This window comes from Panthera tigris, chromosome D1 (genome assembly GCF_018350195.1).
Source record: "Panthera tigris isolate Pti1 chromosome D1, P.tigris_Pti1_mat1.1, whole genome shotgun sequence".
Taxonomy (NCBI): Eukaryota; Metazoa; Chordata; class Mammalia; order Carnivora; family Felidae; genus Panthera; species Panthera tigris.
Window position 1 is genome coordinate 87,975,142 of NC_056669.1, and position 27,491 is coordinate 88,002,632.

General features: G+C 40.9%; 2 protein-coding genes across 5 annotated transcripts in view; one reads left to right on the plus strand and one right to left on the minus strand.

Annotated features, from left to right (window-relative positions):
* Window positions 1–25: 25 nt before the first annotated feature.
* Window positions 26–24,667, minus strand: LOC102971877 (APAF1 interacting protein). Its single transcript, XM_042957956.1, has 7 exons — window positions 24,151–24,667; window positions 13,331–13,431; window positions 7,752–7,800; window positions 6,549–6,666; window positions 4,946–5,081; window positions 1,417–1,584; window positions 26–345 (listed from the first exon to the last, which is right to left on the minus strand). Exons 1-7 carry the CDS (start codon window positions 24,205–24,207, stop codon window positions 246–248), a joined length of 729 nt encoding a protein of 242 aa, XP_042813890.1. The 5' UTR covers window positions 24,208–24,667; the 3' UTR covers window positions 26–245.
* Window positions 24,526–27,491, plus strand: part of PDHX (pyruvate dehydrogenase complex component X) — a 71,451-nt gene continuing 68,485 nt past the window's right edge. For 2 of the 4 annotated variants that reach the window (XM_042957952.1, XM_007082050.3), the window contains exon 1: window positions 24,526–24,745. In XM_042957952.1, the coding sequence (XP_042813886.1) occupies window positions 24,586–24,745 (160 nt within the window). In that variant the 5' untranslated portion in view covers window positions 24,526–24,585. Of the gene's footprint in view, window positions 24,746–25,090; window positions 25,338–27,491 lie in introns of those variants that run through there. The other 2 variants (XM_042957953.1, XM_042957954.1) reach the window with 2 other exon arrangements.

Here is a 27,491-nt window from a genome sequence, read left to right on the forward strand (position 1 = left end):
TTAAAAGTAAGCATAAAAAAAAACCTTCATTATAAAATTTTTTATTTCACTGCATTGCCATTTAAAATTCCAAGAATACAAGCAAATATCGTCCAACGTCAGAAGTAGATTCAGGGTAACCATCTTCAGTGTTTAGTGACTTAATAGTATCATGGGAAGGTTCAATTCATTAAAAAGAATAATCAAGTTTCATTTGCATAATAATCAAGATAGGCTTGGTGTACAGAATTACATTTTCACTTGGCTTATACGATTCCATTTTCTCCAACCGGAAGTTGTGTAGGATCCAGGCCCACTTTCTTCATGGACACGGCCACGTCAAACAAATAGTCGTAACACTCACACCTGGAAAAGAAAAAGCAAAGAACAGAAGGTCTTAGTGAAAGAGAGTTCTCCAGCCCTCCCACATTTCTCCTCTCCATCAGGCTAAGCCGGCTCCTAGTGCATTGTTTTTTTCTCAATTCCAGGCCAGATTTTTCTCATTTTGCCCCCAGCATTATTAAAACATGGAAAGGAATCATTTTGAATCATGCAACCATATTACATGCATCTCAGGAAATAAAAGGGAGTTTAAAATATACTACTTACATAAATTTAAATTTTTTACTCCATGTCACTTTTTGAAATAAATGTAGCAAATCATTATTAACTTGGGTTAGCCTTATTCTCCCTTCTAGCCTTACACTTGGGAGAAAAAGAGCTGTTTCCTTCTCCTTTGTATCAAGTGCATAGTATCTCGCCAAATAACAGCTTGTCCAATAAATATTTTGTAATAAATGAATACATAATGCAAATCAAGTATCTAGAAATAACAGACTTAAATTTAAATTTTTTTAAATGTTTTTATTCATTTAAAAAAAAATTTTTTTTTAACGTTTGTTTATTTTTGAGACAGAGAGAGACAGAGCATGAACAGGGGAGGGGCAGAGAGAGAGGGAGACACAGAATCTGAAACAGGCTCCAGGCTCTGAGCGGTCAGCACAGAGCCTGATGTGGGGCTCGAACTCACGGACCGTGAGATCATGACCTGAGCCGAAGTCGGACGCTTAACCGACCAAGCCACCCAGGCGCCCCTGTTTTTATTCATTTTTGAGACAGAGAGACAGAGCATGAGCAGGAGAGGGGCAGAGCAAAAGGGAGACACAGAATCCAAAGCAGGCTCCAGGCTCCGAGCTGTCAGCACAGAGCCCGGCACGGGGCTTGAACTCATGAACTGCGAGATCATGACCTGAGACGAAGTCGGACGCTTAACCGACTGAGCCACCCAGGCGCCCCCAGATGACTTAAATTTAAACCACTTTGACCAATAACACACAAAAAAGTCGTACTTCCTTTCAAATCATAAAACACACTTCATTCCCTCTTCACATCTGGAGTATAGTGACTTGTCCCAAATGCCCTTTGATGGATACTTACATGGTTTTGGCCTTCTCCCAGGTTTCTCCCCAGACGTACACTCCATGACGCCTGACCAGGACCGCGCAGGAGTCTGGGTATTCATTTATTGCGCGAGCCATTCGTTCTTTGAGGTCTTTCTCCTCAGGTGTATTCTCAATAATGGGTACCACTAACATATCATCATACCTATGGGACAAAACAAGCCATTTTTCCCGCTAAAACAAATAAAGGTATTCATATGTAAAATTTACAATTTTTTTCACGGACCAACTAGACATTCTCTTTGTATCTGAAAGCCACTCCACGTTATGAACAAGATTTTGCATGTTATTCTGTATATCTTGCATAGAGAGCTGTATCAAAAGACGCCTTGGGAATCTGGCAGGTATTATTCTAAGTGGCAGAAATTTGTATAGGATACCAAAACCTAACAAAGAAATTATCAAGATCATACAAGTATTTCCTTGAGGCAGAGACAATCATAGTATTTTTAATAGGAGATGAGAAATGATAGATCCGAGAAACAGAAACATAGAAAGGATTAACAATTGAACTACTTATTAAGTATGGATTTTCCAAAGATACAAAACCATTTTATTTTATCTCTGCAAGACCTCAAAGTGTCTCAGGCAAATAAATACATACGGGTGTGGTTTATAGTACTGGGTTAGCAAGAACCTTCTGGAAATAACTATTAAAGGTGTGATAGTACTTTCAGAACATTCTCAAGTCTGTGGCATTAGAACTTCTTTTACTTCCACCTGTTTTCAGTAAATATGTGTGAAAAAATCAGAATATGCATTTCCTTTCTGTTCATGTAATAATATTTACGCAAATAACTTAGATACTGGTAAAATTAAGTCTATCTCTGAGGTCATTTATACCCAGTCAAACTCGGACGTGTTTTCCCTTTTACATAAATTTCTCTTCCCTTGTTAAAGTAACATCTCCTTTTTCGCTACCTCTATAATGGCCAAACTTCACAACAACAAAAGAAGTTCTAAGTAAAGTTTTACCAAAAATTGCTACTTTAGGGCAGGTATAGGCTAAGGAGCTGTCACGTGATAAAGAGCCTGGCCAACCACTACCAGCAGCATTAAGGAGATGTATATTATTTCACTTAAGTGAAATAGAGGTAATTGAAGGATATTCTTAAATATGGAAAGAATGAATTGCTAGCCCCAAATCTTTCTTTCTTTTTTTTTTTTTTTTAATCTTTACTTATTTTTGAGAGAGAGAGACAGAGTGCAAGCAGGGGAGGGGCAGAGAGAGAGGGAGACAGAATCCGAAGCAGGGTCCAGGTTCTGAGCTGTCAGCCCCTGACGTGGGGCTCGAACTCACAAAATGCGAGTTGATGACCTGAGCCGAAGTCAGACGTTTAACGGACTGAGCCAGCCAGACGCCCCACAGATCTTTCCTAATGTTGGCCAAGAGAATCACAAACATATATTTTCCTCTAGCATACACTGAAAAGTCAGACATCTTTTCCCGAGTAAAATAATATCACAGCAAAATGAGACCTGAAATTCAACCCAAGCCACCCACTTTACAGACTGAACACTATTCCTTCTGAGTCAAATGAGGAGCAGAGCCAAGATGGTCCTCTGACCTCTAAACAGTGTGCTTTTTTCACTCTGCCACAGGCCACCCGTGTTGCTGCCGGAAGGAAGGACAACCACACTTACATACATACGGTAACCTCCCCTGAGGAGAATTAGGTGTGTATTTGAAAGTTTTTGTTTTTTAAGCTGGACTTAAAAAATACAGAGTATCAAAACCCTCCTTTGTACCTTCGTCCAGCCTTCACTGCCCCTTCTTTTGAAAACTGGACTCTTAGGATTCTCCCCAAATTCTGAAGAAAGATCACTGCCTCCTGAGCTGTGATAATGACCCTGTTACTGGCTTCCCAGCCAGGATCAGATAGAATTGCAAAAGACATTTCAAAAAGGTTTGTATTCTTTAAAATCAGAAACGTTTAAAGTGATCTATGAAGCGTGTCTGTTATGATGCATAAGAAGTGGCATGTCTTGGTTCGGGCCATTCTTTTTCTCACAGAATTCCAGAAGGCTCTCTGCTGTCCCTCTACCCGCCCTTTCATGCCTCCTTCTCACCTGCTTTTATTTCTTCACCAAAGCAACCAAACGCTGATGAAATTAATAGCACACACAATGCCTCTCCTTGGAGACCCAGAATGGAAAGGCAATGTGGGGCTATCCTTTCCTTAGTATGTACACTTCCATAATTTAAACATTTCACTTTTGTAAATAGATACTCTGCAGTGCTGAGTAATGCTGTAGGCATACAATAAATAGTAACTAAAATCAAGTCATATTGAGTTCCCGGCACACTCGTTTAAACATGTACATGGATTCTACTACGTGGATTAACAATAAGATACTGCTGTTAAGAACACTTTAGAAAAACTGGCACCCGTTTCCTCTAAGCAAGGTAAGGTAGGATCAGGCCCTCGGGCAAATTAAGCAGCTCAGGAATAAGAATGCCAGTACATTCAAATGAAATGCTTAGCTTGTACCTGAACACCGAGAACGCATTTCTTCCCATCCCTGTATTCTAGATTGGCGAACATTTTGGTGGGCTGGCGGATTTGGTTGATTTTATCTAGAAGGCCTCCATTCTATACCATCTATGCCACTTTGCATACTGAAAAATTATAAAAATATATAGATCTACTTAACTGAAATAATCGTAAATATTAAAATATTCTAGAAATACTAAATTTGAAAAAAATTAAAAATTTGTTTTAATTTTATTTATTTTTTTTATTTTTGAGAGCACGAGAGAGAGAGAGACAGAGCATGAGCAGGGGAGAGGCAGAGAGAGAGGGAGACACATGTCCAAAGCAGGCTCCAGGTTCTGAGCTGTCGGCACAGAGCCCGATGTGGGGCTTGAACTCATTTATTTAATGTTAAATAAATTTTAACATTTATTTATTTTTGAGAGAGAGAGAGAGAGAGACAGAGTGTGAGCAGGGGAGGGGCAGAGAGAGAGGGAGACATAGACTCTGAAGCAGGCTCCGGGCTCTGGGCTGACAGCCCAGAGCCCGACACGGGTCTTGAACTCACGAATTGCAAGATCATGACCTGAGCTCAAGTCAGATGTTTAACCGACACAGGCTCCCCTAGACATACTAAATTAAATCAAGATGAAGCTTCAGTCAGGGCTGAAGCTTCCTGGAGACAAAATGAAGGTGAGGGGACCACGCTCTCAGGGTGCTTCCATACAGGAACATAATCTTTCCATCTCTATAGAAAGCTCAGCCAAGGGTTTTCCACTTAACTCTGACAAACGGTTTCATTATTCATGTTGCTAATAATTTACCAAGGCTGGGGTGGTGGTGGGGAGGAGGAAGGGTGGCGTCTGATTTGTGTCACTGAGAACAGATCTGGAAGTGTAATATTAAGTGGGGTATTACTTAACATAGATCCCACAACATCTCATTAAAGGCATAAAAAAGATCAGTAGCCTCTTTATCAAAAGACAGAAAAAATACTTTTGAAATTACTTAAGCAAAAATAGAAAAAAATACCTGTAATACCCTCCCGAAGTACATTTCCTTATTCCTTTTATCATCTCTTGATGTGTAATTTTAAACTCTCGTCCTGGAAAGAGAAGGGTGGCCATGACAGCTGCTTTTGAGTGGGTATGAATCACTGCACCTGCTCCTGGAGGAGGGAGAAGAAAGTCACATACTCAGGGAAAACAAAACGATACCTTTAAAAATATATATATGATAAGTGATATATAGTATATATACATAACATATATATTATATATCACATATCATATATATATTATATATCACATACATTTATTTGTATATGATGATGACCTTGTTTTTCTTGGCATGGAATAATAAGTTGGCAGTAGACAGGAGGGGAGGGATGGAGGTAGGAAGAGAGAAATACTAACAGAAGCTGCAAAGCTGCAAAAAGCATTTAAACTTTATCAGCATCGGGGCAATGCACAATACACATGCTTAAGAAATAGCTTTTAGATGGTCTGAAGTGTAACTAGAATAATCATGGAGATCATAGTCCAATATTCCCATTTAATTAGGAGTTCCTCTGTGCCAGGCACTGGGCAAATCCCCATTACGTGTGATCTCTTGATCTTCAGTTCCCCACAACAACCAGAGATGTAAATTCTATGCCCCCGACTTAACGGTCAAGGAAACGGGGGTTCAGAGATGTTAAATCACTTGTCTGCGGTTCACAGATAGCAGTGGTGGCACTTGGGTTTAAACCGCGGTCATGGTGACCCTTAATCATGGAGTTAGGCTTCAGAGTGCGGGCCATGTCTCGGTGGCATCGGGGTTGCAGGGTTTTAACGGATTTACCTAAAAAAGGATTTGTATGCTATAAAATTCAGTAATGGCTATTTTTGCAACTGGAAGTTTATTTCGCTTTATGCTGGGAGAGATGTTTCATGCTGTTAGCATCTGTTCCTGAGATTTTACGCTGTCGGGAGCAGCTGACAGTGTCCGGGAACAGAACACAGCATGAGACCATGCTCAGAACAGATTTCATTCAGGGGCTATAAAAAGCATGGTTGTAATGACTTTATTGCTCTGGTGTTTCAGGTATAATTTTCTATTTTCACACCGTCCTCTAGGCTCAACCTTTCCAGACTGGTTTGCTATCACAAATTCTGGGAATTGAAATAAGACTCCTACTTTTATCATATGGTACACTAAAAAAAAAAAAGAGAGAGAGAGACAGCACTATTCCCACTAAAAGTAAAGGCCACAATTTTCCCTCACTTGTAATCTTACTTCTACAAGTTCCCGGAGGTAGACCTCTACACTAGAAGTAGGCATCTGATTGTAAATATAGTGTTGTCAGTCAACCTGACAATCTAGTGGAGTCATACTAGGTTGGAATTCTGGCCCCAGGACTCACTAGCTATTTATTTTAGGAAAATCTCCCAGAGCCTCTGTCCTCTCGAACACAAAGTGGAGTAACAATGGGCCTTCCACGTGGGCTGATGTGAGCACTGAAAGTGTTCACATAATTAAAGTTCTTGCACACAGTAGGTGTTCGAGAAATGTTAACTACAACAATAATTACAATTATTTAGAAAACCTACTCTGTAGCAAATAGTTCTTTATGGTGAATACATTTTCTGCCTACCTCTCATTGTGTAAGCATTCATGAAAAGAGGCGTGCACTGGCTTTTTTTAAGATTCTTATGCGGCAGAGGTCCACTTATGTCCTGTTCATTGATGTCACAAACAAACATGTCTTCAGGCTGTTTGTAGAGGGGGGCAGAGAAGAAAAAAAAGGCTTATACGATATCAATTAGAAGTGTCCCCTTTCTGGTGTGTGCTAAGATGTATGTATGCATATTTAACCCATCTTTTAAATATTCATATAATTGTTTCTCTTCCAAAATGTTTCAGCCATTTTGAGAAATAAAAACTGTTTTCTACTGATAAAAATATTCTCAAGAGAGCTGCAATTCTTCCTTTAGAATTTGAAGAAACAATTGATATGGAAAATTTCATATGCATGTAATGATACTTCATCAACTTAGCTTCTTGGCTTTCCCTTGTCATTTCACAACTATATTTCAGAGAAACTCTACAAAGAAATCATCATTCTAAGATGGGGGTTACAGTTTTTTCTTCATATGTCATCATAGGAAGAAAAATATAGAGTAGAATTTTCTTATCTCCTGAGAAAGGGAACTGGTACTCAGACATGTTAATCTCAGTAAGGTATATTATTCTTAAAGTTGAAGTAATTAAGCAGATCCACAGATTTTTCCTAGTAGTGCATGCATGCTTCTGACTTGTGACTTTCATTTGCCAGGGTTTATTACAAACTACAATATAAATGTTTTATTAATGAAGGATTATGCCTTAGGAGTTAAGTGTTATGTTTAAATTTTCAGCACTCCAGCATTAATATGGAATGAGACTTCTCAAAAATCTGAAATAAAGTTTTATAACTTAGATTGGAATAGCCTTGCTATTGTTTAATATGAGCCAGTTTGGTCCATTGAGACCATCAACGTGATCACCCTACCAGCCTGATAAAGACAGTGTTATAATGCTGCAAAATTATAATCACTTTGTAGTAGGACTTAAGATTGTGCCATTCACTTGTGCCCTCTAGAGGATGAATGACAATTCAAAAATATTAGTTGCATGGAGGTTCACCTTAAAAAAAAAATTTAATAGTTACTTAAGAAATGTTTATTGATTATTCATTTATATTATCAATATAACCCCCCCTCAAAACTTCTTTTAAAATTAATTCCATTTCACAAAACAATAATAGTCAAGTAGAGAAGAAAAGAGCTTTGGGGTCAAGAAGGAACCTTTAACATACCTGAATCCGTTCCTTTTGCACTCCTGAAGGAGCAATGTAGATCTCATCGCTGGTAACACAAAATGTAGAAATTGTATGTATTTAATTCTACTGTTCTGCTTTTCAACAAAGGCAAGTGTATTCTTACAGTCCAATCATCAATATTCTTTATAAATCAAATCACACAGAAAGCTGCTTGAATTAATTACTGATGTGTGCTGTATAGAAAGAATAACAAATTACTAATGCACTGTAATTACATGACAAATGTAATGCTGGTGATGCAGTAAAATGTTGACAGTTTTCATATATATTTCTTTATTTCTGTTTACAGTGCAAAATCAATGGTAACCAGATTTTTATCTGGTTATGGGAAATAAAACAAGTCTTTGGCATCTTTAGCATGAGATTGCAGTTTATCTCATTAAATGTGGAACAGTTACTACAAAATCCAATCAGGGGAAGATATGCTCTTGAGCAGATGATCTCTGTCTCACAAGGGATCAAGTTTAATTTTAGTGCTTGAAATGCTCTGCTTATAAAACATGAAGTTCAGGGACCCCTGCTGGACACCTTATTAAATTACAGCATTAACATTAAGCTACTTTTTGGGTGGAATCTATGCTTCCTATTTGAAAAGCACATCTTTCTTGTGAAACTATTTGGTAATAAAGCTGAAACAACTGTGGAAAGTTAAAAATACGGATAAAAGGCACGGTTCCATCTGGAGATGTGCCTGTTACAGAATGTTGTGCTAGGGGAGATGCTATAATGTACCATTTGTCAGAAAGTACTCTCAAATTTGATTGGGAAATTAATTTCAAGATCTTCTCTAAATTCTCTCCAGCCTCAACAGAGTTCCTTTGTCTCCTTTGTCAGTTTCAGTGGCTCTCAGAAGGTAGTAAAGAACTGCCACATACATGCGATTGAAAGAAATACCAGCACCTGAATGCTCCAGCTTCTGCCGCTGAGACACGGATGTAGGGACACTGGTTCCTGGTGAATAATGAGGATGATGGCCTATATTGAGTCAAGCCATCAATCCAGTTATTAATAAACCCATAGACTTGTAACTGACAAAAATGAAAGTTCCTTTAAGGGTCCACGGGTAAACTAAGATCTGGAAAAGAAATGTCTGGTAATGGGAGTGAAATCCAAACCACAGTAAGCTACATTCAGGTGTTTTCATGAAATAGCTCACTTAAGAGCTTTGTTGCATAAAAAAACCCACGACATAAGAAAACAGAGTGGCATTCCTCTGGAACCAGTGGAATCAGAGGGATCATACAGTTAGAAAGAGTTCTTTGCAAATACCGGGGATCCAAAGCTTCTTTCCTTATGTAACATGGAAGAAATTCTAGACTCATGTGTGATATATAGTCAGTGGACTTGTAGGGTAAGTCTTCTTGTGTGGGGAGAAATGTATGCAGTCCTGGGAACAGACCCAAATAAAGTTTAAAACAGCCTGTTAGTAAATACACTCCATCTACAAAGTGGGAAAATCCAGGGTATTCTGTTTATTCAAGTGATTTCGTAATCTGAATCTGTTTTTGTTGCCCCCTTTGTGAACACAAAACTGATCAACTTTGGGTAGTTAAAAGATGAGCTAAATATGTTTTAGAAAAAATACATATTTACATCTACAAAGAAGGAGGTACCTGGATAAAAATGTAAAGATGATAGAAACTCTATTTTATTTTTGAGAGACAGCGTGGGGGAGGGGTAGAGGGAGAGAGAACCTTAAGCAGGTTCCATGCCCAGCACAGAGCCTGATCTCAGGACCCTGAGGTCATGACCTGAGCCAAAATCCAGAGTTGGACACTTAACTGATGAGCCGTCCAGGCGCCCCGAGAGCCTTTATTTTAGGAGGGAAATGTGCCAAAGACTAAAAGGGAAGTATTTACTTGGTGCCGTAAGCCACAAACAAAAAGCATTTTGCATCTGAAGTATTAAGTTTTGAGATTTATTTCTCGGTACTGCCTGCTCTTTCACTATTCCATAAGGAGGGAAACAAAATTCAAGAGTTCAAAATACATCTGTGTTCAGTTGCGTCTATTTTTATTTACTGCCGAGCTATTTAAAAATATTTAAATCTAGGGGCACCTGGGTGGTTCGGTTGAGCGTCCGACTTTGGCTCAGGCCATGATCTCGTGGTTCCTGAGTTCAAGCCTCCCATTGGGCTCACTGCTGTAGCTCAGAGCCTGTTTTGGATCCTCTGTCCCCCTCTGTCTGCCCCTCCCATTTGTGGTCTCTCAAAAAAAAAATTTTTTTTTTTTAAATTTAAAATCATAATATACCTCACATATCGTGTCTACACTACAGGTTTATCAAATTTAATTTTAATAGCATGAATAGGACTGGTGTCTCTGACACGTTACAATATCACACCATGAAAACAGGAAATGCTCAATGTGAATGGTGGTGCCCCAACCTAAACACAATGGCTGCTGAGTGTCTTGGAATTGCTTCGACTACTGTCATTTTCTTGCTCTTCTATTTCCTCCTTCTGATTTAACTCTCATATGTATCTTAAGCTGTCTTTTATACACATCTTTTGGTACCACACACAAGTAGTATAATCTAAAATGGTATCAGCCAAACCTTGGAATCAGTAAATAATTTTATATCTCCAAACATAATCTATTGGGTTTGTCCTTCATTCCAAATTTATTTGCTTTAAGCATCAAAGAAAACCAAACTTCCACCTATAACACGAGAATAACATAGTAGATAGTTAATGATGTGGGTTTATGAAGTCATTTAAATATGAGGAAAAAAATTCAACATTTTACTACAAATTACCCATCTTACTTTGCAAAGCACACGTTTAATAACATTCCAAACAATGCCATAAAACTGGGGCTGTTTCCACCCGTGACCCCCAGGAGGAGCTCCTCACCCATTAAGAACCTAACCAAGGACCAAACATTTTCGCTTATGATGCAATGTCCCCATAAATTGATTGTAGTGCTGTAAAAACCACTTAATTTTAAAAGGTGCCCCGTGAGTGTTTTAGGGTGACCACACACATTTTCAGTGCATGGGTTAGTAAAGTTCTTCTAGAAAGAACATAGTCTTTTATGTCTTTATGATAAATAAATTTACTTTTGAGATTTGCATTCCATTTTCACTTTGCCATTTTTTTAATGTTTATTTGTTTTGAGACAAAGAGTGAGGGAGAGAGAGCAAGCGAGCAGGGGAGGGGCAGAGAGAGAGGGGGAAAGGGAATCCCAAGGAGGCTCCACGCTGACAGTATGGATCTCACGAACCATGAGATCATGACCTGAGCCAAAATTCAAGAGTCAAATACAACTGACAGAGCCACCCAGGTGCCCCATCACTGCCATTTATTTAAAGAGCCACTTCAAAAATGGTTATTTGAACTCAGTTTGATAGAAGTATTTTGTACATATTTGTACATACATAAATTTCTGCATATGCAAATAAAAAGCAGTTAACTAAAGGCAATGTTTAGAATATGATTTATTACAAATATAGCTGAGAAACCAAATTATTGGGAACTCAACTAAATGGATAAATGAAACAACAGTGACAAATGTCATTATCTTAGCGACAAATGTCATTATCTTAGGACTTTGCTCTGAACAGTCAACTTGAAAGCTTTGGCAAAATAATCTGAAAACCTGCCAAATGCTGAATTGGATTGATGGAGCACTGGGTTGACAGTCAGAGAGGAGGCACGGATGGATGTACGATGCACCATGAGGAACATGATCTTTCCAGACTGCGTGCATCCCTATACATGGAACTGTGACAGCTGGGTCCCTACTGACGTTGCCCACAGTTCAATTACTATTCCATGAGTTACTCGGTAATTTGAAGTAGATGAAATTTCACTGGCATCATCCTGTAGTATACCGAAAAATCTCTTTTGTTCTAAGCATTCTGATTAAATTTTCCATCCCATTCCTTTCTACGAAATGCAGCCCCCTTGGCGGTATTACTATATAGATTCGATATTATATAAATGTTATATTAATTCAATTTTGTTAAAGAAAGTGAATTAGGATAAAGAAAGAAATCAAGTTACTCAGTTTAACATTCAGCCTCCAGATAGTACTATTCCTAAAACAGTTCAGGAGAAAAAAAACATTCATCCTATTCGAGAAACACTTGAAAGAATGAGTTTCTACAACTTGTATTTTCATTACTGATAGTCACTTGTTTCTTTAACTTCTTGGAGGAAAGACACTGAACATACCTAATGAACAAGTAAAATTCTTTCTGTTTCAACCAGTCCTTCTTGTTTTATCTTCTGAGCAACAAAGACCAGCAGGTGCTATCCATGAATGATGATACATGATGCACTTAGAAAGGCATAATGTCGTCTTTTGACTTAATAAAATGTAATTTTTAGTACTTTTGATGGTTCGTAATCTGTGTTTAAGTGACTTTAAAATCCGTATCTGAACCCTTGAAACAAATCCTGCTTACCTAGAAAGGACCCTTTTTTTGTTTTAATTTTATTTTTAATTTTTTTAAATTTACGTCCAAATTAGTTAGTATATATATAGTGCAACAGTGATTTCAGGAGTAGATTCCTTAGTGCCCCTTACCCGTTTAGCCCATCCCCCCTCCCACAATCCCTCCAGTAACCCTCTGTTTGTTCTCCGTATTTATGAGTCTCTTATGTTTTGTCCTCCTCCCTGTTTTTATATTATTTTTGTTTCCCTTCCCTTATGTTCATCTGTTTTGTCTCTTAAAGTCCTCATATGAGTGAAGTCATATGATATTTGTCTTTCTCGGACTGACTAATTTCACTTAGCATAATACCCTCCAGTTCCATCCACGTAGTTGCAAACGGCAAGATTTCATTCTTTTTGATTGCCGAGTAATACTCTATTTTGTGTATATATATATATATATATATATATATATATATACACACGATATATATATATATATATACACACGATATATATATATATATATACACACGATATATATATATATATATATATATATACACACACGATATATATATATATATATATATATATATATATATATATACACACACACCACATTTTCTTTATCCATTCATCCACCGATGGACATTTGGGCTCTTTCCATACTTTGTCTATTGTTGATAGTGCTGCTATAAACATGGGGGTGCATGTGTCCCTTAGAAACAGCACACCTGTATTCCTTGGATAAATGCCTAGTAGTGTAATTGCTGGGTCGTAGGGTAGTTCTAATTTTAGTTTTTTGAGGAACCTCCATACTGTTTTCCAGAGTGGCTGCACCAGCTTGCATTCCCAAGAAGGGACCCTTTCTAATTCCAGACATAGAAACATATTTGGCAGTGTGTAATTTAACTTTGGGACTCCAAAGACCGAGGACCAAATTATTCTGTTTAGAAATTGTGATTCTTAAATCCTTAGGTATTTATTGTATGTACAACTTCTACGCACTTGTCATTCAGTTACGCAAATACTCATTTCTCCATTTAGAAACTAGATACTTTCACTATCACATAAAACTGAGTACCAGTTGTTCTTTGTACATAACACGTATTAGGCTCTTCATGGGCTACTTACATGGAGAATTCTCAGAAATGACATCAGGCAGAAACTTACCCATGTTTCAAGCTAATTCCTCCTCCAGTCCCGGTGACCCAGCCCAAGTGGTAAAACTGTTTGCAAAGCTCTGGGATCAGGTATCTTGGATGTTCCTTGTCCTTAAAAAGAACATAAGGATTTTTCAAACAGACATTATATTATTGGGTGACTTTTCTAGCTGACATCTTTGCTAAGAAGCCAAGAAAATCTACTATAGAGAGGGTACCATGAGGGAGAAAACTATTACAAAACATACTTTGTTTTTTAAAGTTTTTATAAAACTTCTTTTTTTAATGTTTATTTTTGAAGGGGAGAGAGACAGAGTGTGAGCTGGGGAGGGGCAGAAGAGAGGGAGACACAGAATCCAAAGCAGGCTCCATGCTCTGAGCTGTCAGCACAGAGCCCAATCGATGTGGGGCTCGAACCCACGAGTTATGAGGTCATGACGTGAGCTGAAGTCAGACACTTAACTGACTGAGCCACTCAGGTGCCCCCATAATTTGTTTTTGATGTTTAGAAAGTGGATCTATGTTATTTGGCAACCTGGAATTATACAGGATAGGGCCATATAGTCCAACACTATGGAATAGGCTATGAGAACAAGGTGGGGAAATGCCCAGTATATAATGCAAAGCATCTACTGCAATGGCTGAAATAAAATAGAATTTAGTGCTGAAAGGAACATGTTTTGGTCTGGCCAGCAAATTTCATTACACAAAACATCTTATTCAGTTAAGTCATGATATACATATGACAGCTATTTGTTCATATCCTGTGTTGGTCTGATTTTATTTTTATTCTAAAATGTCTTTTTTCCATAGTGATTACATTGTTTTTGCTTATTACAAAATCAATATATACTCACTATGGAATATAAAGTCAAGAAAAAAACATAGAAAGGACTCACTCAGAAGCAATCACAAGTAATACTTTCTGGGCCCATTTGTATGAAGATATGTGTGTATAGAAACAAATGTATATATGCTGGGATGAACATAGAGCTTTTATTCATGTATTTTTATTTAAGTATAATTGACATATAGCATTATATTAGTTTCAAGTGGATAACAAAGAGTAGGTATCTGGGGCGCCTGGGTGGCGCAGTCGGTTAAGCGTCTGACTTCAGCCAGGTCAGATCTCGCGGTCCGTGAGTTCGAGCCCCGCGTCAGGCTCTGCGCTGATGGCTCAGAGCCTGGAGCCTGTTTCCGATTCTGTGTCTCCCTCTCTCTCTGCCCCTCCCCCGTTCATGCTCTGTCTCTCTCTGTCCCAAAAATAAATAAAAAACGTTGAAAAAAAAAATTAAAAAAAAAAAAAGAGTAGGTATCTGTATATATTGTAAGTGATCAGCACAATAAATCTAGTTAAAGTAAGAGCTTATTTTTATTAAGTCTAATGATTACTTCTTTAGGAATAAAAAAATATGATGTTTCCCTATTTTTTAAAGTTAAAGTTAATAAAACCCAAAACAATAATGAAAAATGCAATGAATTCCATTTCTGGCAGTATGAAATCTAACTTTTATCTTGAAAACAACTGAAAATGTTGAGTAATTTTTTCTTCCTGAATAAAGTTTAAAACAAAATTTCAAATTAAATTGCTGAGCTAGCAAAAAAGTAAAGAAGGCTTCACAGTGGCCATAAAAGAAACCAGGGTGGAGGCTCCTGGGTGGCTCAGTCAGTTAAGCATCCAACTCTTAATTTTGGCTCAGGTCACGATCTCATGATTCGTGAAATTGAGCCCCACATTGGGCTGTGTACTGACAGCGGGGAGCCTGCCTGGGATTCTCTCTCCCCTCTGTGCCCCTCTCCTGCTTGTGCAAGCTCACTCTCTCTCTCAAAATAAATAAACATCAAAAAAAAAAAAATAGTTGTTAAAAAAAAAAGAAACCAGAGTGAGTCTACCCCAGAGGGCAGCTCTGAAGCCATTTCCCTGAAGGTATTTGCAGATCTCTGGTGAGCTTGACCTTCAATTTTGATAGCTATGCAAGCTGTCAGAAACACGAAATAAACCCTAGGGTGTGCTCAGAATGGGGTGCCTAATAGAAAATCCCTCCATAGGCTTGAAACCAGATAAGAGGTTATACCCCCCAGGTAAGGGTAAACAAGAAATAGACCCTCTGTGCACAAAAGCACAGCTGGGAAGCTTGCCTGTATAAATCTTGGCACTGGATAAAGGGGAGAAATACCTTTGGGCCCAGAGAGGGCTGACTCTTGAGCACACCAAATTTTTAGCTACTTCACTGGCTTTCTGAAATTATAGTGTTTTCCCCAATTCACTGTTAATATTTTACATACACTTTGTATTTTATCATAAATAATAGTTTGATGGAGTAGACTTCAAAATGTAAAATTAAGAACATGGGAATGTTAAAATTTTTTAAAGTTCTGATTCAACACAGGCTTAGGAGTTAACGGACATAAAGTCAAACCTTCGTTACACTATTTATTGCTTATATGACTATGGGTTTCGGTTTACTAATCTACAAAATGAGAATATTATGAGGATTAAAAAGAGATACAGTGCTACAGGCTTCCAGGTATAGAGTAAGTTTTTTTAAAAATGAGAAAAAATGGAGATAAAGCATCCAGGACAATGTGTGACAATGTTAGTTTCCCTCCCATTTTTTTCGATGTTATATTAGTTTTTTCAATGTACAATAAACTCTGACAATTTAGGCAATGCTCGCCACAGTAAATGCAGTTACCATCTGTCACCATACAGTGTTATTACATTATTGACTATATTCCCTATGCTGTACTTTTCATCCCTATGACTTATTTATTTTATAATTGGAAGTTTTACCTCCCTCCCATTTAAAGTGTTAAAAATTCTGGAATTAAAACTAATAATAAAGCTGTGTTGGTTTTCCTTATATCTGTCCCTACAAAATCTAGCCAGAATTATCCATGCCTTGTATAATTTGCCATTTTCTTTTTTAGTGATGCAAATGATATTTTAATTATATATTAAAGAACAGATAAGGAGAAAACTCCTACAGTTTTCCAATCCTTGAAACCATCCATTTGCATAGAAAGTTGCAAACATTACAGAAAATAGTCTGTTATTATGGGTCTCCCCTTTTCCCTTTTGTCTTCCAGTCCTGAGTTATTGTAGCAACTAGCCAGCTTCATACTACAGTGATAACCATGATAAGGCAGTTCCTGTTAATAAAGTTTCATTCATTTGTTCATACCCACAAAATTTCAATTTTAGGAAATTGTAGCAGTGGGAACTAACATATATTTGGTAAAAATGCAATCATCTAAATTGTTCAGAATGGTAAGAAAGTAAGTATCAGAATGTATATTTCACTAAGAATTGACAAGAAGCTTAGTTAGTATTTACTTCTCCCCTGAATGTCAATAATATTACTTATCTGTTACTATTATGTCTGGGTTTGTAAGAATTTTGAAAGACATAACTGAAGATAGATTGCAATCAACTTCTGACAGTAGAGGTCCTATAGTGTGAGGGAGAAACATTTAACAGTATTTTGTATATAGCAAAAACATTAAAGCCTAAAAAGTTTTTGAAGCAATACTTAATTTTTCCGATTTTTCAGTCCCGTTATTTTATGGAAATCAGTTTCACTGTCACTGAAATACTTGCTCACAGCCAACAAGGATTCTACTCCCCTCCCCCACCTTTTCTTTCAATTGAAGCATAAGAGAGGTACTGCTTGGACAGAGGTTTGCCTGGGGGACTCTCAAAACAAATATAAAATAAACACGTGTCAAATATATTATTTAACCCATCAGCTAGTGAGGGAACCAGAAACATGATACTGCTGTGTCCAAAGAGAAGGCAAAACATCACCCATATAAGTAATTAGGAATTCTGGATTTATAAATGAGGAAAAACTGGACAATATCCACCAGGCAGCAACCAACTGAATGTCCAGAATGCAGCCTGCATTTCTAGGGTCAGTAATCATCTGCATTACTGTCAGGATTCTACAATTACAGAGTTGCACAATAGCTCAAAGATAGCCCATGACACCTAGTGATCTTTTCTGCTCATTTCAGTCTTTCAAAATTCTTGACACTGGCCCAAGGGGGGGACTGGATTCAGACACGGCCAAGTTGTCGGCATTTTTTCAGTCTCTGGGCTTTGTTTCTCTCTGCACATCTCATTCTCCTCTCCGTGCGTACTGGCTTTCTTTGCAACTTTACCTCCACTGACCCTATTTCTCCCTTCCACTTTCACCACACTTACAAACTCTTTTTCACACCAGTTAGGCACTGACTGGAAGAAATGAGAAGGCGTGGAGGCTTGCTTCAGCTTTGACCCCCAACTAGCTGAATGCCCTAAGGCAAGTCCATGACCCTTTCTGGGTATCAGTTTCCTTATGCTAATAATCTGGATCAGTGATTTCCAGACTTCTGATTTTTAAAACCAGAGTTCGCAGGGGCGCCTGGGTGGCTCAGTCGGTTGAGAGTCCGACTTTGGCTCCGGTCACGGTCTCACCGTTTGTGGGTTCGAGCCTCACATCAGGCTCTGTGCTGACAGCTCAGAGCCTGGAGGCCAATTTGGATTGTGTCTCCCTTTCTCTCTGTCACTCCCTGACTCACGCCCTGTCTTCCTCTGTCTCTCAAAAATAAATAAACGTTAAAAAAAAATTTTTTTAAACCAGGGTTTGTTGTTGCTGTTGTAGTTTAAATTTTAGGGACTGACATAAGGTTGCCAAGTTATAACGGTAATTACATTTAACCATCTACTATCACCTTTTTCAAAAAAGAAAGTACATTTTAAAATTTTATTTAATTTTTTTTAAGTTTATTTATTTTGAGAGAGACAGAGTGTGAGTGGAGGAGGGGCAGAGAGAGAAAGAGGGAGAGAGAGAATCCCAAGCAGGCTCCGCAGTGCCAGCACAGAGCCCGATGCAGTGCTTGAACTCATGAAACCAAGAGATCATAACCTGAGCTGAAACCAAGAGTTGGACACTTAACCAACTGAGCCACCCAGGCGACGCCCAAAAAGTACATTTTTAACATAAAGAAAAGAGTAGGAAGGTTCATCTCAAAATAAAAGGTTGTCCTTTAAACCGAATGTGTTAATTTTGTGAAATTCACTTTTTGATTGTCCTTATTTTCTTATTTTGCAACAGTTGAGTAAAAACTCTTTCAAGGACTCATTTGGGGAGGAATAAGGTTATCTGTCCCTATTTGGTCTCCTTGCCTACAATGTCTCCTTTCTCTCCCTCTTCTCTAGCTTACCCTCCTCTCTCCCATGAGCACTAAAAGAATATACTGCTTTGATCACTGTACCCCATCCCTCCAATCACTTAATGCTCAGGTGCACCTCCTTGGTCTGTTATTTAAGTCCTTCTGCTTTCTTGCCCCAATTTTACTTTTCGCCCATTTTCTTTCAGTCCATTTTGATACAAATCTCTCAGTTCTATTCAACTTAGTTGTAGTCAGCCTCCAGGATGGCTCTTTGTGATCTCTGCCTCCTGGTATTCACACCCCGCGGTGTAGGCCCTTCTCACATCGTACTAGGGCTGCGTGGCCAACGGACTACAGTAGGACAGGGGAAGTGACAGCGTGTCACTTCTGAGATTAGGATATAAAGACACTATGGCTTCTGTCTTGGTTGCTCTCTGGGGGAGCAAGCCAGCGGCTACATGGAGAGGGTACTCAGCCTACACAGAAGGCCGTGTGGTGAAGAATTGGAGGTGTATGGACAATAATCAGTGAGAAATGGAGGCCCGCCAACGACACTGTGGCATGCCTGCAGCTCCAGCTGCAATCAGGCCTCGAGATGACAGTAGCTCCAGGGGACAGTTTGTCTGCCACCTTAGGAGAGACCCTGAGCCAGAACCTTGAGCCAAACTCCCCTAGACTCCTAATCCTCAAACTCTGCGAGACAGTCAGTGTTTGGGTTTTAAGCCCAAGTTTTGGGGTACTTGCTATGGAGAGCACTAGTTAACTAAGACATATTTTCTTTCTAACCAAGTGCGTCTTTTTTTTTTCTTTGCACTGTTATTGCTCGTGGTGGATTTTCAATTATTGCGACTCTAGCTGTCAGGCTCCTGCTTATCAGCGTTAACACCAGGCCCCCTATCGCGCTTCCCCTGTGATTCCTTCTGCCATTATCCCAGCAGGAAGTGATCGCTCCTTCCTCTAATCCCATGCCACAGCATTTGCTCTATGTACCTGTCCTTTCATTTTTTATTATAGAGTCTTCTCATTCATTCATTTGGCAAACTTCTGCAGGCCCTGAAGAAATGAATAGGAGGAAGATAAAACTCTTGCCCTCAAGAAGCTTACAATCTAGTATAGAAGTTATGAAAGGACAAAGCAATACATAATACAGGGCAGTCCAAGGAAGCCACTTACCGGTGGGAGGAAGAAGATAGTGGTGGGAGGGAGCAGGAGTCGGGCAAAGCTTCACAGAGGAGGGAAGGGTGAGTCAAGTCTCAATGAAGGATGGTGGGAGTATGCCAAGCATTTCCTGGCAATTCAGCCACTAACACTTGACAAAGTCCCTGCCCTAAAGAAATTTACATTCTGGGGGTAGTTTTAAAAGAGCAAAGAGAGGAATAAATTATAATAAGTAGGAAGAAGGAGGGGCGCCTGGGTGGCTCAGTCGGTTGAGCGTCCAACTTTGGCTCAGGTCGGGATCTCCACTCTGAGTTCAAGCCCCGCGTCGGGCTCTGTGCTGACAGCTCAGAGTCTGGAGCCTGCTTCAGATTCTAGGTCTCCCTCTCTCTCTGCCCCTCCCCCGCTCATGCTCTCTGTCAAAAATATATAAACATTAAAAAAATATTTTTTTTAAATAAGTAGGAAGAAGGAAACAAGCAACTTAAGAGAAACGTAGCAGAGATTGATTTTTTTTAATTTTTTTTTTTAACGTTTATTTATTTTTGAGACAGAGAGAGACAGAGCATGAATGGGGAGGGGCAGAGAGAGAGGGAGACACAGAATGGGAAGCAGGCTCCAGGCTCTGAGCCATCAGCCCAGAGCCCGACGCGGGGCTCGAACTCACGGACCGTGAGATCGTGACCTGAGCTGAAGTCGGATGCTTAACCGACTGAGCCACCCAGGCGCCCCGAGATTGATTTTGAATAAGGTGGTTAAGGAAAGCCTCTCTGAGCACTTGACAATCTAAAGCCAGAATGTGAAAAACAAACAAACAAACCAGTGTATAATAAATGAATGTGCTTGCACATACAAGGTTTGTCTGGGGTGCGGCAAGCACTCCAGGCAGAGAAGACAGCAGATGTAAAGGCCCTGGAGTGAGACAGTGCTTAACACATTTGATGGAAAGAAGGCCAGGTGGCCGGAGCAGAGTGCTGACAAGGAAAGTGCTGAGAGAGGGGGATGAACTTGCAGGGGCCAGGTCACGCAGGGCCTTGGAAGCCATGCTGATGAGAACAGTCTGGCCGAGAGGGGGCTGATTCACAGTAAGAGAGACAGGGAGAGGGACAGGAACAACTTCTGAATGTGAGAGGGGAGGCAGATCCTGTGCACAAGAGGAGAGATTGGGCTTCCGCCATCTTGAAAAATGAGAAGATGGGTTCCCGTTTCAGCAGGTCGCTAGGTTTTGTGCTAGGAAGGCAAGTAAGTTCATAGCCGGTGTCTTCTATTTTCTTAAGTATAAACAAAGCCATCAGCTGAGGAATGATGTGGGGGCGGGGTATGAGAGGCTTGAAAAGATAATAAAAGGTATAAACTAGTCCTCTCAGGGAGTGGGACAGTAAAGTACCGGGGAAACATGGGATGGTTGTTGGGCAGTGTTAAGGGTCAATTTGGGGTTGAAATCTTGAATATGAAGTGAGGCCGCTCAGTGCAGTTATGTAATTTTCTCTAGGAATGCAGCTCGGTGCAATCACAAAAACGATGGGTTCACTTTGGGTTTTTGCTAGGCCAACTATCTTTGTAAATTAGGTCAACCTTAAGTACGAATTGTTTTAATGGGTTGGGTGTGGAAGCCAGATCTTAGTGGGTTAAGAAGTGAATAGAACTTAGAGGCAGAGAATTCTAAAGACTCTTTCAATAGTGTGGCTATGAAGGGCCAGATGGGGAAACCAAAGGGAAAGCTGGTTAATAACAAGAGTTTTAGCATGTAAAGGAAACTCGGAAATAACCAGTTTTCCTTTCATGCTAAAAGGTAAAATTAGGGAAGGGGGAGAGATTAGCACCACAGGAAAGCAAAAGCCTAATAGGTCAATCTTTGTGGAGACAGAGCAGCTGGAATTAGACCAGGGAAATATTTATCTTAGGAGGAAGAAGAAAAGTAAGGAAGATATGTAATAATACGATTAATAACAAAAATAGTTAATATTTATTGAATACTTATTTTATGCCAGGTAGTATTCTAAAAGCTTATATATACAACTTAATCCTTATAATAGCTATATTATGCTAAGAAAGATTGAGGCACTTGGGTGGCTCAGTTGGTTGGAGGTCCAATTCTTGATTTTGACTCAGGTCATGATGCCAGGTTTGTGGGATTCAGTCCCCGTGGAGCCTGCTTCATATTCTGTCTCCCTCTCTCTGTCTGTCCCTCCCCCATTCACTTGCTCTCTCTCTCTAAAAAAAAAAAAAAAAGAAAGAAAAAAAAAGATTAATGCATCCAAAACTGCCCACGTGGCAACTGGCAGAACCAAGATTTTCGCTGGCAGTCAAATTCTAGATGTCTTGTTCTTAATCTTAACATTATAATGTAGGTGGGAACAGGAAGAAATCGAAGTTAAGATGTTCACAACTAACAGCTTCATTTTCTTTGTGTTTCTGGAGGCGAAGTCACCTTCAAAGCAGGTTTGGGGGAAAGAATGAGAGGAGATGGTGAGGTCTGAGGATAGTCACTTCAGGTAATGTGAAGGGAAGCTCCTGGGGGAGGGGGGGGGGCTCCCAGGAGGTGTCCAGGAGCCAGCTGCAGTAGGACACAATGATATTTGTAGAGACACAAATGTGTGTAGTTGAGGGACACTCCCTCAAAGCCCATCCCTTGGGGGTCTGCGTGGGAGGCATTTAAGTAAAGGCAATTAATTATTTGTAACCCAGTATGATAGATCCTATGATGGGGGCTACACAGAAAGAAGTGTCGGAGTAAAAAAAGAAAAGTCCTTCACCCCAAAAAGGTGTGAGGTGAAGGGGCAGTGGTGGAGCAGGGAAGGGTATGGCCATGGGAATGCGTTGCTAGAGTGGAGGGGAGGGGTAAAGATGTACAGAACTGATGAGGTCAAGGGAAGGGTATTGAAAGGCCTTGTGTTATAATAACAGCAAAGAACAAGTATTTATTCAGGGTTGACATATATAGGACACTATGATGTGTAAGGTAAAATTAAAAAATAGAAGTAGTTCTTGGTTTATTTCCCAGCTAAGCTTAGCGCCCTACAAAGTAGGGAACATGCTCTTGATATATACCTACCAGGATAGTGCTTTGCCCAATAAACACTGTGAATTAAGATCACATCTCCTACATTAAGAAAAGTCCTATATCAGAGCTTACGAACTGGTGGCTCACGGACCGAATGAAGCTTACTGGACGTGGTTTATTTAAGTGCATATGCAAATCTGTTGTGGGTAGGGGAGCTCTGTAACCTGGCAAGCACACTTAGGTGGTACTCACTAGTCAGCTCAACCCAGATCCCATGAAGGAATACAAGCTCCATGCCATCAGATGTACCAAAGTTTTAACAGAAGCCTGAAGTGTTCTGCATTTTGAAAGGTTGGCTGATATTTCTTATGAACAATGTGAAGCAAACACAGCTGTTGGCCCAGCTGTCTGTTGGCCACGTTTGGTTTGAGAGGTCTTGTTTATTCTCAGATCCCTTGAAAAAGGCTCTCTTTGATGGTCCTTTAGATAATATTTCACCAAGATTCACTTACTGGTGGCATGAACACACATGCTATTGAAACATCTTAGAGATTCTGCCGTTTCCACGCACGCCTGCCTAGCTATCTGACCTGTATCCAACATCTTCCCCCTTTCTATCCAATTTTTCCTGTCCAGCATTCCATCCTCACAGTTGTCTTTGCTAAGCTGTCTTTGCTTAGCTTTTGCTAAGCTGTGGGAGTATTCCCACAAGATTGACAAGTATTTCGCAATAAGATCTCCCACGTTACGACTTTTTTAACTGGGACCTTCAGTCAGTCCTAAGAAAGAACAGGAGAAATAAGGGGGCTAATTTTAGGGGGCTATCCCTGCCTCTTAAGCAGGGGTTCTCTCATTGTATTGTAATTGTTTACTCCTCTAGTTTTCCTCCAGACCGCAGGCCATTTGTCTTAATCCTCGCTGTATCCCTGGGCACACAGGTATTCCATAAAGCTGTTGGGGTGTATACCCAGTGAATGAAAAGCAGATGCAGCCCGAGGGTGGATTTTCCTTTGACTTCTGCTCAAGGATGATCATCCCATAATCACTCTAAACTGAGGCAGGCCGAGAGGGAAAGTGGGGGCTACTGAAGCACAGCCTCGGTTTGGCCACCATCTCCCGAGCGCCTACTGCCTGCCAAACGTCGGGCTGATTGCCAGGGCGCAGAAAATAAGCTCGAGGGCAGTCTTAGCTCCATTTCCACTCCAGTGCCTCCTGTTGCCTCGTTTGCCCTGTATTCCCGGTAAGTTGTTTCAAAACACACTCAAGATGCGCAGCGCTCTCCTCCGTTATTTTCCCTTTTTCAGCGTTTGGCGCCCAGCGCCCGTCATCGGAGCCCAGCCTCGGGAACGGCGACTGCCGTGGCCTCGAATCGGCCTGCGGAGCCAGGGCGGAGGGTAGCGGGGGTGGCGTCCACACCGGTCCCAGGCCCCCCAGGTCGGCGCCCCGCTCCCGCCGCCGCACGCCACCTGTGCCTCAAGTCCGGGCAAACAGGGCACCCGCGGCCCCGCCCCTACCTTAGCGCCGCAGCGCTGCGAGCAGCAGTCTCCCTCCGGAACGTGACAGCCCGACATGGCCCTGATGAGGGGAACCCACGGCCTCCTATCTTTGAGCGGCTTCGGGACCGAGGTGGGTCTGGGCTAAGAGCAGCCTGTGGCGTGACCACCTCTGCAATCGGGCGGCGCTGAGGGCAGCTCGGGGGCGGGTCCAAAAGGCGGAAGGCGGGTCTTGGAGGGCCTCGCGGACATGAGATCCAGAGGCGCGGCCTCCTGGCTGAGGGGCGGGGCCAACGAGGTTGGAGGCGGGACTAGGAGAACCTCTTGATTCCGAGACTCACGCGCACCACTGGAGCCAGGGGGTGTGGCCAACGTGACAAGAGGCGGGGCCTGGGAGGGTCTTGATGACTGGGCGATCAGGCGGTGCTGCGGGCAGCCCGCGACAAGGCCGGGAAGATGGCGGCCTCCTGGAGGCTGGGCTGTGACCCTCGGGTGCTACGCTACCTCTTGGGCTCCGGCGGCTGCCGAAGATTGGGGCTGGTGAGGGGCGCTTCCGGATGGTCTTTCGGTCGCGGAGCTAGTTGGAGATGGCTTCACAGCACGCAGTGGCTGCGGGGTGAGTGGTCGGGGCTCGCTCAGCTTCTCCGTGTAGCTGAGTAATGGGCCTGGGTCAGGGGCTTTTGGATTCAAGGCCCATCTGGGTGTGGAAGTGCCCGCGGCTCCCGGTTCCTAAGGCCTTTTCTCGGGGAGAGGTCCGCTGACTTGGCCTAGTGCATGCATGCCGCGAAGGGTTTTTCTTGGGAGTTGGGAGAACTTGACTCCATTCCTGGGCCCCTGGTTAGTGTGGCTTCTCTGTGACCTTGCCTTGGAATTTGGGTTATTTGTGACGCGCGGAGAGAGGTCCTAAACGCCTTTCTTTCAAGCCACTTCCCAGTCTCAGGTTCCCCTAAAGCTGTCAGGGTGTCGAAGCTTGCTGAGATTCAAAAGCCACTGGTAGCCATTCTTATTCATTCTCTTGGCCCCTCTCTATTGGGAGATCTTTTCTTCCAGGCCTCTCGGGTTGCCCCGCGCGACGACAAGCAAGAGACTTAATTTGTAAATACCTATGACATCACAGACATAGGTCGAGAAGAATGTTTTAAGCAAAACATGCGCTTGAAAGAGTGGAATATTAGGAGGGGAATCATACCAAGAAGTTATTACAGAAAGTAGGCATTAAGTAATGACGTTAACAGAATTAACATAATTCTTTTAATATTTAACAGGACGTAATATAGTATGCTGGGCATTATTTTTCTTTACATGAGGGTGGGGGGATATGGCTAACATTTTTTGAGTGTGATGTATTACCTGCCAATCATCTGGCACTTCACAGTATGAATTTTGATATAAAAAATTAGGGGTAGTAGGCAATGCTTACATATTCTGAGCTACCTGAGACTCAGAAAAAAAAAAAAGTTACAGAGTCACACGGTAAAGATGAGTACACTGAGATTTTAAGCTTTGGTAATGGGAACAATTTATTTCAGTTTCTTCAGTTGAATATTTCATAAAATACCTCTTGGTGTAGTGGTTTTTTTTAACTGTGTATAGAATTCCCTGTTTTCCCTTTCTCCATTTTGTGAAATATTGAACTTTCCTGTAGCTCCCAGATATTCTGTCTGGGATGGAGCTCAAGTTTTGATATTTTATGGTGGTGTTTGCTGGGCTACACTTTAAGACTCACTACCTTAGAAAATCATGACATAGTAAAATCTCAGTGTTGCAAATAATTTAGAAAGGTATCCTTTTGTTTTCTTTCAAATTTTTATTTAAATTCTAGTTAGTTAATATAAAGTGTAATACTGGTTTCAGGCATAGAATTTCATGATTTATCACTTATATTTAATACCCAGTGCTCCTCATAACAAGCGCCCTCCTTGATGCCCATCACCCGTTTTGCTCATCCCCCACCCTCCTCCCTCCATCAACCCTCAGTTTGTTCTGTATAGTTAAGAGTCTTTTATGATATGCTTCCCTCTCTCCCTTTTTTTTCTTCCCATGTGTTCATCTGTTTTGATTCTTAAATTCCACATGAATGAAATCTTACGGTATTTGTCTTTCTCTGACTTATTTCACTTAACATAATACTCTCTCGCTCTATTCATGTTGTTGCAAATGGCAAGATTTCATTCTTTTTGAGGGCCGAGTAATATTCCTGTGTGTGTGTGTGTGTGTGTGTGTGTGTGTGTGTGAGCGTGCGTGTGTGCGTGTGTGTGCGCACACACACACACTTTATCCATTCATCAGTTGATGGACATTTGGGCTCTTTCCATAATTTGGCTATTGCTGATAATGCTGGGATAAACATAAGGGTGCATATGCCCCTCCAGATCTGTATTTTTGTATCCTTTCGGTAAATACTTAGTAGTGCAGTTGCTGGATTGTGGGGTAGTTCTATTTTTAACTTTTTGAGGAAACTCCATACTGTTTCTTAACCTTGTTTGCAAAACATTCTTTTTTTTTGTTTTTTTAATGTTTGTTTATTTATTTTTGAGAGAGAGAGATAAAGAGCAAGGTCAGGTCAAGAGAGAGGGAGACAGAATCCCAAGCAGGCTGTGTGCTGTCAGCACAGAGGCTGATGCGGGGCTTGAACTCACAAACTGTGAGATCATGACTTGAGCCAAAACCAAGAATTGGACGTTTAACTGACTGAGCCAACCAAGTGCCCCGGAAAACAGATTCTTTAGAGAATCTTTGAATGCTTTAGACTCTCTCTACAGAAAAAGGAACATAGGTGGTTACAGACAGAAAGGTGCATGCAGTTTCAGGGATTTTCTTTAGAACCAGTTTAAGGACTTCTGCCTCTGGAAACTCACTTAGGCAGTCCTTATCTGATGCATCATGACATTTTTTTTTTAATTTTTTTAACATTTATTTATTTTTGAGACAGAGAGAGAAGAGAGCATGAACAGGGGAGGGTCAGAGAAAGAGGGAGACACAGAATCTGAAACAGGCTCCAGGCTCTGAGCTGTCAGCACAGAGCCCGACGCAGGGCTCGAACCCACGGACCGCGAGATCATGCATGACCTGAGCCGAAGTCGGACGCTTGACCGACTGAGCCACCCAGGCGTCCCAGATGCATCATGACATTTTACCTACTCCCCTGCACACCATGAACAACTTGGCTCACTCGGCCTGAACATCATCTGTAAGAGGGAGATCACTATATCTCATGAAAGCTAAGTTTCCCAGCTCCTCCTTCCTTCATGTATAAGGACTCTGGTGATTATATTGGGCCACCAGGATTCTTTCCCCATCTCAACATGAGCTGTTTAACAACCTTAATTCCTTCTTCAAGCTTAATGCTCCCTTGCCATGTA